The 19,228-nt window shown below is 36.9% G+C and overlaps 2 protein-coding genes across 2 annotated transcripts; both read left to right on the top strand.

The window, feature by feature from the left end:
* Positions 1–1,965, top strand: LOC141606637 (uncharacterized). Its single transcript, XM_074425841.1, has 3 exons — positions 1–933; positions 1,014–1,226; positions 1,598–1,965. The coding sequence occupies exons 1-3, from the start codon at positions 295–297 to the stop codon at positions 1,730–1,732; spliced, it is 987 nt and encodes a 328-aa protein (XP_074281942.1). The 5' UTR covers positions 1–294; the 3' UTR covers positions 1,733–1,965.
* Positions 1,966–13,613: 11,648 nt separating this feature from the next.
* On the top strand, positions 13,614–16,600 carry LOC141609447 (F-box/LRR-repeat protein At2g42730-like). Its single transcript, XM_074428495.1, has 3 exons — positions 13,614–14,921; positions 15,003–15,215; positions 16,047–16,600. Exons 1-3 carry the CDS (start codon positions 13,665–13,667, stop codon positions 16,179–16,181), a joined length of 1,605 nt encoding a protein of 534 aa, XP_074284596.1. The 5' UTR covers positions 13,614–13,664; the 3' UTR covers positions 16,182–16,600.
* The last annotated feature ends 2,628 nt before the right edge of the window (positions 16,601–19,228 follow it).

Raw genomic sequence — 19,228 nt, forward strand, 5'->3', positions numbered from 1 at the left:
TTTCCGGCTTCTAATAAAGTGTTTGGCTGTGATGTTGAAGACATAGAATTATCTAGAAAATTAGAAGAGTTATCTTGCAAAGTTGATGAGTGGATTTGTATAGCTGTGCGCAATCAGGTTGCAAGACTTGTTCTAGATGGTCCAATTAACTACCAATTGCCCGCCATTTTGCTCTCAGCAAAATCTCTAAGAGAACTTTATTGTATTAATGTCAAAATACCGTACTACAACGGAGCCATAAATCTTGCATCTCTTCTGACTTTGGGATTATTATGTGTTGATGTGGAGGAACGTATGCTAAATCATATCATTAGTTCGTGCCTGTTGTTGAAGTGTGTGTCAGTTAAGGATTGCTCTGGCTTCAACACTATTGTCATTCCTTGTTGTAGTCAACTGAAGGAGCTTACTTTACGTAACACTTTACCTAAAGATGGGACAATCGTTCTCGAGACCTCAAGTCTTGCGTGTTTTAAGTTCTCAGACTCGACTTTTGATAGTTGGCCGGTTATGTCAATACCTGGTTTGTTGAGAAATTTAAGGACATTAGATCTCTTTTCTTCCGGTATTACAGACGGGGATCTTGGCAAACTACTACCTGAATTAGCCTCATTAGAGACTTTGCATTTGGTCAACTGTCGTAGGCTGACAATGATCAGGATTTCAAGTGTTCAACTAAAGAAGATTTACTTGGATGAATGCGATGGTTTGGTAGATGTCACGATTGATGCTCCAAGTTTGACGAAGTTCAAATATAAAGGGGACTTTGACCGTCATTGTATTATCACCATTAGTAGTCAAGCCAGTTGTGTTCTCTCTGTTCACACTACACCGTATTGCCTAGATACTCTAGGATTTTTCAAATTGAAACAGCTAATGACAGGACTAAGAAGCTGCAATGCTCTGAAAATTTGGCTATCCAACGATTATGATGAGGTATTGTATAATTGTTTAGAGTTTGAATGAATGTTTATATTAATTGCACTAACAAATTTTTATGGCTGTGTACTATGAAGTCTGGATGTGACGATATCAAATTTGTTGAAGAAGAACTCGGAGATGTTAATCTTGGACCTCCACGCGATATCACAGAGCTGAAGCTAACCCTCCATGATCAAAACCTCTCAAGATCATCTGTTTCAGCTTTTTTGAATGGTTTATTCTGGACGTGCAGCCCTGATATTATTTCTTTTCGATTCTATGTAGAAGATCCTGATTTGATGATCCAGGTATGTTCATGTCTTCATTTTCTACCATTCTCTATGCTATTTAGTTGAACATGGTCTTCTTGGAATATTGGTCATTTTCTGTAGTCGGAGCATGCAAATTGCAATTGTCCAAGTTGGAAATAAGTAACTCGAACTAATGCCTGCTTAGAGTCTTGGTATATGCATCAGCTAGCTATGTCTCACGGTCGGTCGGTCAGTCATACATTGAGCCGGAGGATTAAGTTTAACATTGCCTTAAGTTACATTTGAATGTTGTATCTATTTCGACTTGCTGACAGCTCTTTCTGCTACGAGTATAAAGTATTCTACCAAGCATTTTTCATAGCATTAGTATTGCTTCAAAAATCGAATTACCTTTTGTGTGTTTGCAGATTTTCATGAGTGAATTAGAAGATATGGCAAATTGTTGGGGGCACCCTTTAAAACGGATTGAATCTCCAGATGCTAATCGCTCAAATACACTCGAGTCAAAGAAGGTTGATGTACAGTTGAGATTGCATTGGTGAACTGCTTGGTTGCGTACATGAATTGGAATTTTAATCAAAAAATCCGCATTTGTATGGATATGGGCGACTACGGTTCGTCGTTTTGTATGCTTCTGTTTTAGTGTATTGCTCAAGTAGTACAGATTTGTATGGATATGGACGATTATGGCTCTTTGCAAGTAGGATTCGTGTATTTGATGTGATATTTATTGTTTCGAATCCTGTAATGTTGGTGTCCCTTATACTTCGTAAAATGAATATTTGTGGCTATAGCTCCGATAATGGAAAATTGAGTACATGTGAAGGAAGCATTGTTACTGCTGGACTTGGTGAGATATGGTCATCGAATTATGAGATTTGAATGAGTAGCTTGGTTTGGAGACTTAGGACCCAAGGGTGATTAGGTAGGGGTGAGCAAGTTTAGGTCCGGACCGGAATAATGGACCGGACCGGACCATTTGGTCCGGACCAAACCCGGACCGAATTTTTTAGGTCCGGTCCTCGGTCCTCATTTTTTGAGTTTTCGGTCTTCGGTCCGGTCTGGACCAAACCCGGATATTTTAGGTCCGGACCAAATGGACCGAATTTTATGTTTCTAAAGACTATCATTAGAATATTATAAACTAAATTACCATTTTATCTTCACAAGACATTATAAATTAATATTGAGTATTTTTTTCTCAAAAACAATCGTCTAATTATTCATCGACATTTAATGTAGTGAAACTTAAATGTAATTATCATACACGAAATAGTGAAAGAATTAGTTCTAGGTCCATTTCGGTCTAAGACCGGACCGGACCGAATATTTCGGGTTTGGTCCGGTCCAAGACCGAAAGTTTTAGGTCCGGTCTTCGGTCCACAAAAATTTTGTTTTCGGTCTTCGGTCCGGTCCGGTTTGGTCCGGTCCGGTCCGGTCTTGGACCGATGCTCAGCCCTATGATTAGGGGCGTTTTTCGAGTTTGAATCCTTCTCTAGTCGATGATGACGTATTTGAAGTTTAGATGATGACGGATTTGAAGTCTTATATGAAACTAGAATTGGTGCCCGACTTCGCTCGGGCTACTTTTACTTACCATTAAATTTTTTTTTCATTAAATAAAATTAGTTAAAGTTGCATAACTTATAAATTTCTAATTAATATATTTTTCTATGACATATCCTAAAATACGATGAAATAAATTTTGAGACAAATTCACTACTCCCGCTATTAATATTTTACTCTTATTAATGAAACAATAGTGATAACATTTCACTACTTGCCCGTAGTCATTGTTACTTTCGCTACTTCCGCCGTAATTATTGTTACAGTTACTACTGCCGCATTAATATTTATAATTTCACTACTCCCGCCGTAATTATTGTTACTTTCTCTATTGCCGCATTAATATTGATTATTTCACTACTTCTGTTGTTGTTTCTACCACTTTCACTAATCTCGCTGATAATATTATTACTTTTACTATTCAAATGAGTGATTACTATCATATAACTATATCCAATGTTACTACAATTTTTTTATTTACTGATGAAATTACTTTTACTACGTAGGCATAAAGTTTTAAGAGGATTATATATTTATATAAATATATTACATATATGCATTAAATCAAATCGAAGGAATTATGCAATATTATATATTATGGAATCTAACTTGAATTATTTATAACCTACTTATATTATATTTTTGTATGTTAAATAATTAACATCTCTATACATCTAATAAACTATAAAGTTTAATAAAATTGCATAGATTTTAAATTTAATATATAATTTCATGATGATAATAATTAATACCATAAGTGTGCATGTTTATACTAATTTATTATTTTATTTTAAGGAAATTGACCATCTTCTAGTATTCAATAAATATCTAGGAAAATTACCAAGCATCTTCTTTCTTTTAGTCTCCTTAAAATTGACCATCTTAATTAATTAATTATTTTAAGGAAATTGATCATCTGAAATAATTATTTTATTTTAAGGAAATTGACCATGTTTTAGTCTCTTACAAATGTTTAGAAAAATTGCCAAGCTTCTATATAATTTAATTTTAACCCAAACTATATAATATTTGCATTGAGATCCCTTAATCGGGTCCATCACATGGTGCTAGTGATTTAAAACTATATAGTATAATTAATTTGTATTACTTTATTTAATTACATTAAAGTCCCTTGGTTTCTGGAATTAATATATAGTATTGATTGATTGATTTTGAAAGCGGTTTTTTTTATTTCGTATGCCAGATTTTGAGAGAGCGAAGGAATGAGAGTTTTGGGTAATCTGGGGTGGGAGGGGTGTTTTTGGTAGTTTAGATAAATCTGTCAACGCTAATCGGCATCAGTAATTTGTCAATGACGGATAACAATTGGGTTAAACTTGTACTCAAGTTGTGTTGGGCCTCAAGGACAGTCTTGTGGTCAAGTTCTATTGGGCCTAGTCGTTGAGCCTTAGTAATTGACCCGAGGGTTTTTTTTAGCAACTTTTCTATAGAATTGTTTTATAATATTAAATTGACTCAAAAGATGAGAAACACAAATATTAAATTTAATTTATATTTAAATTTTATTATAACAAACCGACATTGTACGATGAAAACACGACAACTTATCCATTTAAAATTTTTGGTTATAAAAAAAAAAAAACTTTTTTGCATGTTTATTAATTAATTAACTAGTTTTAAACCCGTGCAAAATTGCACGGGTATGGTATTAATGTTTTTGGATGTATTTTTTTTTTTTTTTTTTTGCATTTCTATTGTACTTATCTAGTTGGTCTAAATCAGCGATCTACAGAATTAATGTTTAAACTTGTTATAAATACGTGTTCATATGCAATGGTTTAAGAGGAAATAACAAATGATTTTTTTTTTTTTAAATATATCGCACTATCTAGTTTTTAAAAATTATGCATGTAATTTATTCGCATTATATATAATTCAATTCCGTAATTAAATGTAATTCATTCTCGTAATTATGTAATTTTATTATTATTATTATTATTATTTTTTAAATTATGTAATTCATTTATTTGTAATTAGTTTCATTTATTCCGATTTGTAATTCATTCCGCTTATATGCCATTAATTTCATTTATTCGGAATGTATAAAATTATTTCATAGTATTTGTTCTAAGACGTAATTTGTCGCACGTTTGTATAGCCGGAATTCTGAAGAAATAAATACATTGCACACTAACGGGTCCCACTATAACATGTATTTCCAAAAAAAAAAAAAACTGAATTAATGACGTGGCACGCCCTGGATTGAGTATTGTCTTCTGAATTAATAAAGATAATATTTATTTGGACTTTTGGTTATTAAACTAGTTCTATACATAAATATTATTAACTACTTTCAACATTAGCTACACTATTATGAATTTTAAATATCATCCATAAATATCTCAAACTTATTGCTCTGTTGTCTAGTATCTACCTAGTATAAAAGCTAGGTTTTTCTTTGGATTTCTATTGGTTCCTTATATTCAGGAGTGGTGGGCTCCTACAAAATTTTGAGGAATTAATTACTCTATCTCCACATTTGCTGAAATAGTTGCTATTTTCATAATAATACACAGGTAATATTTTAAAAAATATCATCAGATAAATTACAAAGTGTGAAAAAAATTACATAGATATATAAATTCACGAAATTAAAAGATATAAAAATTAAAGACATAATTCTACAAAATTAAAAGTAGGCTGATAAAAATACACAAGGAGTCTTATCTAAGTTAAACAAGAAAAATCCACAATAAAATTAGAAGATTTTGATTAAATGAAACAAAAAATTTAATAAAAAGTTGTAAATGATGAACATCAGATTTACACGTACGGTTAATAATTGAAAAATAAATTTGAAGAATAAAAATTAACCTTATAAGCAAAAAATCAACTTTACCATAAATTATCCTTTAAAGGAGACATGCAAACATATATTTAAAGATCGAATATGGATGAAATAAGAAAAACATAAAGATAATTAGATAATACTCCAAAATTATGTAGTGTGTGGGTGAGGGAAACGATTTTGGTGGTTTTATGATAGTGATGAGATCATAAGATCAAATTTAGAGTGAGAGAACTCGAGTAGTAACGAAGTGAGGCAGAGAGTTAGGGTTAATATAATCACTAAAATAAGTTAATTTGCTCCATATAAATCTGGAGAGTAAAACTGTAAAAGTATAGATAGAGTTTGAGGCAGAGAGTTAGGTTTATTTTGCTCACATTAATGGGTTTTTAAATTAAATAAGATCTCCTCCCCTAACAAATTGAAATATTAGACATTTTATAAAAGGGTTTTTAAATGGCTCTGAGGATACATTCCAATACCTACACCTTTAGTTATCATGTTTTTTATTTGGCATTTGAATGAGTGATGTCAAATCGTACAAAAAAAAAAAGCCGAGTTCCGTAAAAGAGTTTTATCACTATTAATATATTTTCTTTATTTTGCACTATTTGAATGTAGATGTTCCCTTTGTTCTATTTGTTTGCCTCTGATTAAAATAACTCTTATAAAGAATTAAAAAGGCAAACAAATGATCGAATTGGTACAAATGAAGTATATATATTGTTCTTAAGTAATCTTTAACCGGTAAATCTCACATAACATATCGATCAAAAATATCTAATATAGCAAAATAGTTGTCCTATCTTGCTAAGTGGGGTAATACTTGACCCGTTTTATTCGTTGAAGTTGGATATCTGCAATTTTGGAAATGGATGTGTTTCTAATCCGATATCTGAAGCACAGATGGATATTCCACTTAAAATTCTTTTCTGGAACAAATATCCATTTTTTTAATATGACTTTGAATCGAATCGGAAAATTGGATATTGTTCAACCATATTGTTAATTTGTTATAACACGTCTTATTAATAGTGTCTTATTAACAATATATCACCCCATTTTTTCTATAAACTTCTGTACATTTATGGGGATGAGCTATTCAATTTTTTAGTTGGTCTATGGTTTCTCTTGCTATCCAAATAAATTTAAATTAGTTAGTATTAGTTTAAAATACGGCGTCTAATAATATACATATAAATAACATATTTTGTGTTCTCAAAAGCAGCCCGTGCATTTTGTGCACGGGCATAAAACTAGTCGTCTTATTGTATTTCTTAATCAATGAGAAAATTAGAATTAAAACACAAATTGTTGTACAAGAGTGTAAGATTAATTTTTGCCAAATATTTTTTTTATATAATACAGTTTATCCGCTCCTAAATTTTAGCTATCTTATCAGCTACTTTTTCGTATTTTAGTTAGTTTTTTAGTTTTCATGTATCTTTTGGGTTCCAGGTACCTTTTTAGCTCGTTTTACCGAACACGGCCGTAAAGTACTTAAACCGATTAACTAATATTAAAATTTGACTAATTAATATCATTGTTGAGTATAATATATAATGAAAATTTAATTAAATCACTATAAAAAAAAATAAACATAAGTTGGGAAAAAATGTATTCGTGGAAGGATTATCGGTTGATCATTAACAGGACCGCTGAGCGCCCGTCCGGTTAACCGAACCATTTATAAGGTTAAAAAAACCTTTCTAGTAATCTTTGGGTCCCAAAAATAGTTCCTCTTTTCTCAAAAAAAATGAAAACTTGCGTGTTTCCAGGACGTCGTTAAATAAAATTGTTGGAAATATAGGGGCTTTTATTGCCTTTGGAGTGTTTCCAATTGTCCCACATTGGTGAGGAAAAGGAAGTTTTATGGGTTTATATATACCCACCTTCCTTACCATATCACTAGTGGGTCATGGGAGGCTTTTGTGGAAGCTTTGCGAGGTGCTTAATTCAGCTCGCACACGCGCGCGCGCGCGTGCCCGTGCCCGAGCCCGGCCCGGCCCGGCCCGGATTCGGATTCGTGATTTGGGATTTGGCAATCGCCTGCGGCGGGCTGTGCCTAACTTTTTGGGCCGGAGCCGAGTTATGAATTGGGCTGTTTTTTTGTTGTTAGTTGTGTTGAATAAGTCAGTCAACCTGACTGTTAGTGGGGAGAGTCTTTCTCCCACTAACTCGGATTTGAGGCACAGTTTCAGGAGTCGGTTTTGGCTCCTGTAACTGCTCCTGGTTTGCTATAAATTCGAGCCTTCAGCAGCTTCTAAAACACACAAAAAAACTAAACTCTCTTCTCTCTCTCGTCTTCTCTGCTCTCTCATAAAATTCTGGGTACTGATATTTTCTTCGTTCCAAGTCTCACAGTTCCGAGTGGGCGGAACTGCGTGGGGACTGTAGTGTTAACCTTGGGGAACTACCGGCACTAGCTGATCGCCACCACGGTCGTACCGGAGAAATAGTTTTCAAGGCAGTGGTTTATACCGCGGCACTGCATTCGGGTTTATTTCTCATCGCTTGTATTTTTCGTCTGCGACTGGTATTTCTATTCTCCTACTGTTTCTGCATTTTTCGAATAACAATTTGAAAACTATTTAGTTGCTGTAACTATGTCTGTTATGTCGAAAATTGCACCTGAATTGGCGAAATTGGAGTCGTTAGACGGTCACAATTATAAGCGTTGGTCCCAGAAACTTCTGATGTATTTTGAGCAGTTAGAAATTGATTATGTTTTATTTAATGACCCGCCTAAACCTATCACCCCTTCTGATGTTGAGACGACCCCTCCTGTTGCTAAAGATGTTAAGTCCAATGAAGAGGATATTGCTAAATTTGTGAAAGACAACAAAACTGCTAGGTGGCATATTCTGAATAATATGACAAACACCCTTTTCGACTTATTTGCTGTGAATAAGTCTGCTAAGTTTATTTGGGAGTCTTTAGAAACTAAGTATGGGGCTGATGATGCTGGGAAAAAGAAGTATGTTGTGGGAAAATGGTTGGGTTTTCAGATGGCTGACGGGGAAACCTATCATGGATCAAGTCCATGTCTATGAAAACTTATGTGCTGATGTTGTCAATGAGGGCATGAAACTTGATGATATTTTCGTAGCTAATGTTCTGCTAGAGAAATTCCCTCCCTCCTGGTCTGATTACCGAAACCAACTCAAACATAAAAAGAAAGACCTGTCTCTTAAAGAACTTATAGGACATATGAGGACCGAGGAGGCTAATCGCCTTAAAGACCTTCCTGCTAGTCAATCTGTGACTGTTGCTGCTGTTAAAGCTAATTTGGTTGAGTCTGGTGGTCCGTCTAATGCTGAGAATTATAAGGGTAAGGGTAAGGCCAAGGTTGGTCAGGGTAAGAACCAGGGTCCTGCTAAGAAGAATGGTCCAGGGAAGCATACCAAACCGGTTCCTAAGATTCAGAAAGCTGCTAAGGGTCCTATTGTCTGCTATGTGTGCGGAAAAGCTGGTCACAAAGCCTACCAATGCTCTGAGAAGAAATCTGCTGAGGCCAATGTTGCTGTGACTGATGATGTTATTGCAGCTGTGGTTGTGGAAGCTAACCTGGTGGGTAATGTTCTTTGAATGGGTCTTGATATCTGGAGCTTCGAGACACCTCTGTCTTGATAGGGGTTTATTTGCTTGAGTTCGAGGAAGTTCTTTGATGGGGAATGTGTCTACATGGGTAATTCTTCATCTGCAAAGATTACAGGCAAAGGCAAGATCTTTCTCAAACTCACCTCGGGGAAAACACTTGCTCTCAGTAATGTTTTATTTGTACCCTCATTGCGTCGAAACCTTGTGTCTGGTGCCTTGTTAAACAAAGCTGGTTTGAAACTTGTTTTTGAGGCTGACAAGGTGGTAATGTCGCGTAATGGGGAATTTGTGGGCAAGGGTTATCTTTCTGGGGGTCTTTTTGTATTGAACTCTGATTCTGCTATTAATAATATTGCATCTTCTTCTGCTTATATCGCTGAGTCTATTGATATTTGGCATGGTAGGTTAGGTCATGTGAATGTGGATTATATTAAAAAACTTAGAACTATGAGTTTAATTCCGAGTTTGACGAGTCAAGAATTCTCTAAATGTGCTAGCTGTGTTGAGGCTAAGTTTACAAAGAAGCCTAGTAAACCTGTGACTACTAGGAACACGAGTCTTCTTGAGTTAATTCACACCGACCTAGCTGACTTCAAAAATGTTGCAAGTAGAGGTGGCAAGAATTATTATGTTACGTTTATAGATGACTGTTCTAGATACACCCGTGTCTATTTGCTTAAGACTAAAGATGAAGCAGAACACTCCTTTATAAACTTTAAGAATGAAGTTGAGAACCAACTTGACAGAAAAAATTAAAAGGGTAAGATCTGATAGAGGTGGTGAGTATAAATCCAGTTATCTAGCTGAATTTTGTGCTGCAAACGGTTTAATACATGAGACTAGTCCACCTTATTTACCCCAATCCAATGGTGTAGCTGAACGTAAAAATAGAACCTTAAAAGAAATGATGAATGCTATGCTTTTAAGTTCTGGCCTATCTGACGACATGTGGGGGAAGCAATACTTTCTGCTTGTCACATTCTTAACCGTGTACCTCATAAGAAAATTGACAAGACCCCCTATGAGATTTGGAAGGGCTATCCTCCTAACCTAAGTTACCTTAGAGTGTGGGGGTGTTTGGCTAAAGTGGGCTTACCTGATTTTAGGAGACCTACCGTTGGACCTAAGACCTATGATTGTGTGTTTATAGGTTATGCTCAAAATAGCTCTGCTTATAGATTTATGTCTTTGAGTGACCGTTCTATATCTGAGGCTAGAGATGCCGAATTCTTTGAGCATGTTTTTCCCTTTCAGAAAACTGTTGTACCATCTCCTAGTTTATCTGTTGCATCTCATGATTTGTCTTCACATGCTAGTAGTAGTAGCACTTCTATTGATGTTCCTGTTGAACCTAGAAGAAGTAAAAGACCTAGATGCCCAAAGAACTTTGGTGATGATTATGATACAACTATGTTGTCTGAACTTGGATACACTGTTTGTGCTAGTGATGAGTTTGTTTCAGCCTTTTTAATAGAAGATGACCCAAAAACTTATAGTGAGGCAATGAAATCCATTGATGCTAATTTTTGGAAAGATGCTATTAAAAGTGAACTTGACTCTATTGTGTCAAATCAGACTTGGGAGTTGACTGATTTACCTAAAGGTAGTAAACCCATTACGAGTAAATGGATCTTTAAAAAGAAAATGAGACCTGACGGTACAATAGAGAGGTTCAAAGCTAGACTTGTAGTTAGAGGCTTTACACAAAAGAAGGGTATTGATTATTTTGATACTTACTCTCCTGTGACCAAAATTTCGACTATTAGGACTCTTGTCGCCTTAGCTGCTATTCATAACCTTGTTATACATCAGATGGATGTTAAAACTGCCTTTTTGAATGGTGAACTAAGGGAAGAGATCTACATGTCTCAACCTGAAGGTTTTGTGATTGAGGGTCAAGAGAGTAAAGTGTGTAAACTGAACAAGTCACTTTATGGATCAAACAAGCACCTAAACAGTGGTATGAGAAATTTAACAACACTTTGATAAGTAATGGCTATGTGGTTAACAATTCTGATTCATGTGTTTATTCAAAGGTAATAGAATCCGATTGTGTGCTTATATGCCTTTATGTTGATGACATGTTAATACTTGGTAATAATTTAGAGGTGATAATTAGAACCAAAGAATTTTTGTCATCACATTTTGAGATGAAGGACTTAGGAGAAGCTGATGTTATCCTAGGAGTTAAGGTCATCCGAAACCCCAATGGAATCTGTCTAAGTCAATCTCATTATGTTGAAAAAGTGTTGAAAAAGTTTAACTGCTTTGATGATGTGTCTGCTAGAACACCCTATGATCCTAGTGTACACTTGTGTAAAAACTTGGGCAAGAGTGTTTCCCAAGAAGAGTATGCTAAAATCCTAGGTAGTGTGATGTTTTTAATGAACTGTACTCGACCGGATATTGCTTATGCGATTAGTAGATCGAGTCGTTATACACATAACCCTAGTAATGAACACTGGAATGCTCTTCGTCGTTTACTAAAATACCTAAAAGGAACAGTTGACTTATGTTTGCATTATAGTAAATTTCCTGCTTTGTGTTAGAGGGATATTGTGATGCGAACTGCGAGTGTAACGATGAGATCTGTTCTACTAGTGGTTATGTCTTTACCATGGGTGGAGGTGCTATATCGTGGAAGTCCTCTAAAATGGACTTGTATCGCACGCTCTACCATGGAATCTGAGTTCATAGCTCTTGAGTTGGCGGGACAAGAGGCTGAATGGTTGAGAAACCTTTTAGGCGATATACCGATGTGTGGGGCGGACGGCTAACACCGGTCTCTCTACACTTTGTGACTCGCAGTCGCTATTGGTGTTGCAAAGAATAGTGTCTACAATTCGAAAAAGAGACACATTCGAATAAGGCACGCTGGAGTTAGACAACTCCAAGACAATGGAGTGATTGCTTTGGACTATGTGAAGTCCGAAACAATCTTGCTTGATCCCTTTACTAAAGGGTTGGCTAGGAGACTAGTCGTTGATACGTCGAGGGGAATGGGGCTTAAGTCCTTAGGTCAAGAGTGAGACTTGACTAAGTCTAAAGCTTCTATTCCTATGGCGTTGTATGATTCATAGCCTTAATGGTGGTGCTTTTGAGACGCACTTGATGGATCATACACCAGGTTGGACTTAGGTCCTTAATGACTCACGTGAGAAGTGCTGTTGAGAAGCACTTGAGCCACCTATGCAGGTGTGATGATCACAAGACTATGAGAAGTCATGTGAACATGTCTGCCAATACCAAGTTAAACGCATTACTCTAAAAGAGCGCGTTGCACTTTCGCGAACGATCTTAATCAAGGTATGATATGTGTTGTGGGGGTATCGATCAAGCTCGGCTAGGAATTCAAATCGCAAGATATTCTCTCGCTGTAAGTAAGTTGTTTCCTCATTTCACTAAAGTGTCAATTCAAATCGAAAGATATTGATACCTAAGTATCCAATCCTTCCTTTACCCAGGAACTTCTTTCTCTGTCTCTGGCGCCCCTAGTGGGGGATTGTTGGAAATATAGGGGCTTTTATTGCCTTTGGAGTGTTTCCAATTGTCCCACATTGGTGAGGAAAAGGAAGTTTTATGGGTTTATATATACCCACCTTCCTTACCATATCACTAGTGGGTCATGGGAGGCTTTTGTGGAAGCTTTGCGAGGTGCTTAATTCAGCTCGCACACGCGCGCGCGCGCGTGCCCGTGCCCGAGCCCGAGCCCGGCCCGGCCCGGATCCGGATTCGGATTCGTGATTTGGGATTTGGGATTTGGCAATCGCCTGCGGCGGGCTGTGCCTATCTTTTTGGGCCGGAGCCGAGTTATGAATTGGGCTGTTTTTTTGTTGTTAGTTGTGTTGAATAAGTCAGTCAACCTGACTGTTAGTGGGGAGAGTCTTTCTCCCACTAACTCGGATTTGAGGCACAGTTTCAGGAGTCGGTTTTGGCTCCTGTAACTGCTCCTGGTTTGCTATAAATTCGAGCCTTCAGCAGCTTCTAAAACACACAAAAAAACTAAACTCTCTTCTCTCTCTCGTCTTCTCTGCTCTCTCATAAAATTCTGGGTACTGATATTTTCTTCGTTCCAAGTCTCACAGTTCCGAGTGGGCGGAACTGCGTGGGGACTGTAGTGTTAACCTTGGGGAACTACCGGCACTAGCTGATCGCCACCACGGTCGTACCGGAGAAATAGTTTTCAAGGCAGTGGTTTATACCGCGGCACTGCATTCGGGTTTATTTCTCATCGCTTGTATTTTTCGTCTGCGACTGGTATTTCTATTCTCCTACTGTTTCTGCATTTTTCGAATAACAAAAATACATCTCCTTCATCTTCCCTATATTACTTGCCAGTCATTTTGCGTGCTATTACTCGGTAATCGTAGTCTGCATTACTCGTTTTGCTTCATCTTAAATCCCTTTCTGTTGTTTAACTCAGTCTTTTCACATTTGCAGGAGAATTTTGAAATTTGCGACAGTGCACACCAACTGTTCGACGAAATTCCTCAGTGAAAATGAACCCCGATTGCAAGGAAACGGTATCTGGGCAGCTGAATACTCTGGACAGGTTCTCAGATTTACCAGATTTTATTGTACATCATATTATTTCTTTTCTGGATACGAGGGAGGCGTATAGGACTTGTATCTTGTCGAAAAGATGGGCTCATATTTCGGCTACAAACCCAATTATTGTGTTTCATTTTTATTGTAAGAATGAGAATTCATCCGCAAGGCATTGGCCATCTAAGGAAGTCTCTGCTAGATTATTAGGATATATAGATAGTAGAATGCAAAGATACGCTAAAGATAACCTGCGTGTAAGGACGCTCAGACTTGTATTTCCAAATTCTAATGAAGTGTTTAGCTGCGATGTTGACCAAATAGAGTTATCTAGCAAATTAGAAGAGTTTTCTTGCAAAGTTGATGAGTGGATTCGGATAGCTGTGCGCAATCAGGTTGCAAGACTTGATCTTCATGGTCCTCTTAAGTACCAATTGCCTGACATTTCGCTCTCCGCAAAATCTCTAACGCAACTTAATTGTTTTAAAGTCAAAATACCATACTACAACGGAGCCATAAATCTTGCATCTCTTCAGACTTTGGGATTATTAGGTGTTGATGTGGAGGAACGTATGCTAAATCATATCATTAGTTTGTGCCTGTTGTTGAAGTGTTTGTTGGTTAATAATTGCTCTGGCTTCAAAACTGTTGTCATTCCTTGTTGTAGTCAACTGAAGGAGCTTACTTTACGTAACACTTTACCTAAAGATGGGACAATCATTCTTGAGATCTCAAGTCTTGTGTGTTTTAAATTCTCAGACTTGGCTTTTGATCGTTGGCCGGTTATGTCAAAGCCTGGTTTATTGAGAAATTTGACGGTACTAGATATCTATTGTTCTGGTATTACTGACGGGGATCTTGGCAAACTACTACTTGAATTAGCCTCATTGGAGACTTTGCTTTTATACAACTGTCGAAAGCTGACAACTATCAAGGTTTTAAGTATTCGGCTAAAGGTGATTGGGTTGGAAATTTGTGGTGGTTTGGTAGATGTTATTGTTGATGCTCCAAGTTTGACGAAGTTCGTATATAAAGGCACCTTTCGCCTTTGCCCTGCTATCACCATTAGTAGTCAAGCCAGTTGCGATATTTCTGTTCACACTACACCTAATTACCTTGATACTCAAGGATTTTTCAAAATGCAAAAGCTAATGACAGGACTAAGAAGCTGCCATGCTGTGGAAATTTCGCTAACCAACTCTCTTCATCAGGTATTGTATTGTATAATTGTTTTTAGTCTGAATGAATGTCTCTATTAATTCCTCTAACAATTATGGCTTTATACTGTGAAGTTTGCATGTGATGCTATCAAATTTAATGAAGAAGAACTCGGAGATGTTAATCTTGGACCCCCACGTAATATCACAGAGCTGAAGCTAACCCTCTATTATTTGAAACTCTCAAGATCATCTGTTTCAGCTTTTTTGAATGGTATATTCTGGACGTGTCGCCCTGATATTATTTCTTTTCGATTCTATTTAGAAGATCCTGGTTTGATGATGCAGGTATGTTCATGTCTCTTCACTTTCTGTCATTTTCAACAGAATTAGGGTTAGTAATTCTCTATGCTATCTAGTTGAACATGGTCTTCTTGGATTATTGAACATTTTCTGAATTTGGAGCATGCAAATCACAATTGTCCAATATGGAAATAAGTAACTCGAACTAATGTCTGCTTAGAGCCTTGGTTAATACATCAGCTAGCTGTGTGTCACGGTCAGTGACATTGAGCCAGAATATTAAATCTTCCATTGCCTTAAGTTACAGTTGAATGTTGCATCTATTTTGACTTGTTGATAGCTTTTTCTGCTAAAAAGTATGCTATCAAGCATTTTATTTAGTATTAGTAATGATTTTACCTTTTTAAGGCGCACTCAATTAGAAATTAGACATTTAGACCTGGCAAAAATCGAATTACCTGCCCGTAATTGATATGATTCGAAATTACCAGAATTTACTAATTTGACGTTATGCCCAAGTTTATTGACATAAAAAATGACCCATAAACATCAATAGACGGGTGCCAAAGTTAATGTGTCGACCAGTGGTACTGGTAAACCATTTTGCTTTCTCTAATCCTAATGAGACAATAAACATGAAATTTCTGTCTTAAGTTGTTCTTATCACAAGATTGAGAAGGAAAAATTGAACCACAACATTAAAATGTTGTAGTGGTCGTTTTTCCGATAATGGTCAAGCAGTTGCAAGGTCTGTCACCGAGTCTCATGATTCAAAATTCTCTACCAGCAATGTTTTTTTATGCATTTCTTTTTGAACCCAGGTTGGTTGTTTTGCAGACGTTTTTTTTAACTCATATTGTTTGTATGTGTTTGCAGCTTTTTACGAGTGAACTAGAAGATATGGTAAATTGTTGGAAGCACCCTTTAAAACGGATTGAATTTCCAGATGCTAATTGTTCGAATATACACGAGTCAGAGAAGGTTGAGGTACAGTGGAGATTGCATTGGTGAACTGCTTGGTTGCATATATGACTTGAAATTTTAATCAAATCCGCATTTACATGGGGGTAGATGATGATAAACACCTCCCTCTATTTTAGAACAATGTTTTGTATGCTACTGTTTAAGTGTTTTAGTGTAGTGCTGAAGAAGTGCGGATTTGTATGGAAATAGACGACTATGGTAAGTTGCTTTGTATGCCTTTGTTTTAGTGTATTGCTGAAGAAGTACAGATTTGTATGGATATGGATGATTATGGTTCGTTGCAAGCAGGATTTGTTTGTGTATTTGATGTGATCTTTATGGTTTCGAATTTGTAATGTTGGTGTTCCTGGTACTTCGCAAATATATTAAAATGGAGCGGGAAGATTGTACATCAATGAATATTTGTGGCTGTTTAAGCTCAGATAATGGAAAATTGAGTACACGTGAAGGAAGCATTGTTACTTGTGATTTATACTCATCAAATTATGATATGTGAAGAGTAGCTTGGTTAAGGCCTAGGGGTGATTAGGGGCATATTTCGAGTTTGAATTGTTCTCTAGTCCGTTTTAATAAATATAAATCTAATTGCTAATCAATACAAATTATGAGAAATTCACAGGACTAATGATACAAAATTAAGTTAGTTTCTTGCTCGATTCGTTACTGGTGGTTTTTATTGACTTGGAAAAGGCATATGATAGGGTACCGAGAAAAGTACTTTGGTGGGCTTTGGCGAGAAAGGGTATGTCTTGAAAATATATTGAGCTCATAAATGACATGTATGAGGGGGCTAGTGCAAGTGCTCGCACTAATGTTGGTAGAACGGAAGAATTTCCCATTACCATTGGGGTGCATTAAGGTTCCGCACTTAGTCCTTTTCTCTTTGCTATAGTTATGGATTAGTTGACAAGGGATATTCAGGACGACATCCCTTGGTGTATATTGTTTGCTGATGATATTGTTTTGATTGATGAGACGAAAGAGGGGTGGAAAGAAAGTTGGAATTGTGGAGACATACTTTAGATACTCGTGGGTTTCGGCTGAGCAGGAGTAAGACAGAGTATTTGAGGTGTCAGTTCACTAACGTGGCGGGGTCGAGATCCACAGAGGAGGGAGTATTATTTTCGATGGGAATGTTGTTGAGGGGTCAGATTTCTTCAGATATTTAGGATCTATTATTCAAAAAGACGGGGAGTTAGACGGAGATGTAGCTCACAGAATTAAAGCGGGATGGTTGAAATGGAAGAGTGCTTCAGGGTTTTTATGCGATAAAGATATGTCCCAAAGATTAAAGGGAAAATTTTATCGCACGCCAATAAGACATGCCTTACTTTACGGTTCCGAGTGTTGGGCCGTGAAACATTGTCACATTCAAAAGATGAGTGTGACGGAGATGCGTATGTTGAGGTGGATGTGCGGCCATACAAGAAAAGATCGATTATGGAATGAGGTGATTAGGGAAAAGGTAAAAGTGGCGTCAATAGAGGACAAGATGATGGAAAATGGACTAAGATGGTTTGGCCATGTGAGAAAGAGACTTATGGACGCACGAGTTAGGAGGCTGAAAACTTGGAGAACAGAAAAGGTCCCTAGGGGTAGAGGGAGATCGAGACAGACATGGTTGAGAGTGATAGAGCACGATATGAGATTTTTGGGGCTTGAGGAGAGTATGGTGACGGAGAGGGCACAATGGAGGGAAATGATACATGTGGATTTTTAGTATTTGATGTTATTTGACATATTTAGTGTTTTTATTTAATTTTTAAAAGATTTATTTGTTCTTTTCTTCTTTATTATACTTTTTTACCAACCACTTTCTTATATATTTTACTTGGTTTACTATTAAGGTATTCCAGATCCTTAACTTCTACTTCGGTTTTCAAAACCTATAAGTTTACATTGACTTTGTATTATGTTTCGCTCTTTCTTTTGTTTTTCATTTTTCCCTTTTCTATTTTTTTCGCATTTTGAGGTGTGAGTTCACCCACGGACGGTTCTTAAGGATGATTCATGTCAGCCACAACAAATCATTTTAGGATTAAAGCTCTGTTGTTGTTGTTGTTGTTGTTGTTGTTGTTGTTGTTGTTGTTGTTATTTGTCAATTTTATAGAGAATGAAGGGTTAAGGGTTTTAGGTGATGTAGGGTGAGTGTTTTTGGCAGTTTAGATCTAAATTTAGCCAATGCTAATCGGTAATTTGTCCATGACGAATAACGATTGGGTTATTGTATTGGGCGTGAAGAACAGGAACAATCTTGTGTTCAAGTTGTATTGGGCCTAGTAATTGAAGCAAACCGCTAGGAATCCTAGCGGCTTACCATATCAGCACTACCATTTTGTAGTGTACCTATTACCTATTTCAACTAGACCTGGCAAAACGGGTCAACGGGTCGGGTTCGGATCGGGCCAACTCGGGTCGGGTCAGTTTGGGTCTCTCATTGAATTCGGGTTAATTCGGGTTGGGACGGGTCTTTTCGGGTTTGTTGTTGGATCCGTTTCGGGTTAAGCGGGTCGGGTCATTTTCGGGCTAATGAATAATAGAGAAATAGCCATTTCAAGTCTTTTCGGTTCAAGTAGAGTTATATTTTGTCGGGTCATTTTCGATTTTGGTGATTTCGGATCGAATCATTTTCGGGTCGGGTCAGTTAGGGTTAAGAAAACTCGGGTCATGTTCGGGTGGGGTCAATTCGAGTTTTCGGGTCACATTCGGGTGATGTAGTTCGGGTCACTTTGGGTCTCGGGTCAGTCTTTTCGGGTAGGGTTAATCGGGTCGGGTTACTTTTGCCGGGACTAATTGCAATTGGTTGGACAAAGCCGCTGAATCGCTGACTTTCTCGGTGTCATTGCCTATCATTATTTTGTTTTATTTAATAAGACAGATAAAGTCGCTAGGTATCTTAGCGACTTATCCTCTACGCTATTTTTCTACACAAAAACTCCGGAGAGACGGTCTCTCAATAGCGTTATTGAGAGACCTCTCACATTGATGGAGTAAGGGAACCACTAATTTTTTTTTTCCCTATTATGTCTCTTACTAAATTCGTGAGAGACGGTCTCTCATGAGACCTACTTATT

The sequence above is a fragment of the Silene latifolia genome, chromosome 10 (assembly GCF_048544455.1).
Source record: "Silene latifolia isolate original U9 population chromosome 10, ASM4854445v1, whole genome shotgun sequence".
In the NCBI taxonomy this organism is placed as follows: Eukaryota; Viridiplantae; Streptophyta; class Magnoliopsida; order Caryophyllales; family Caryophyllaceae; genus Silene; species Silene latifolia.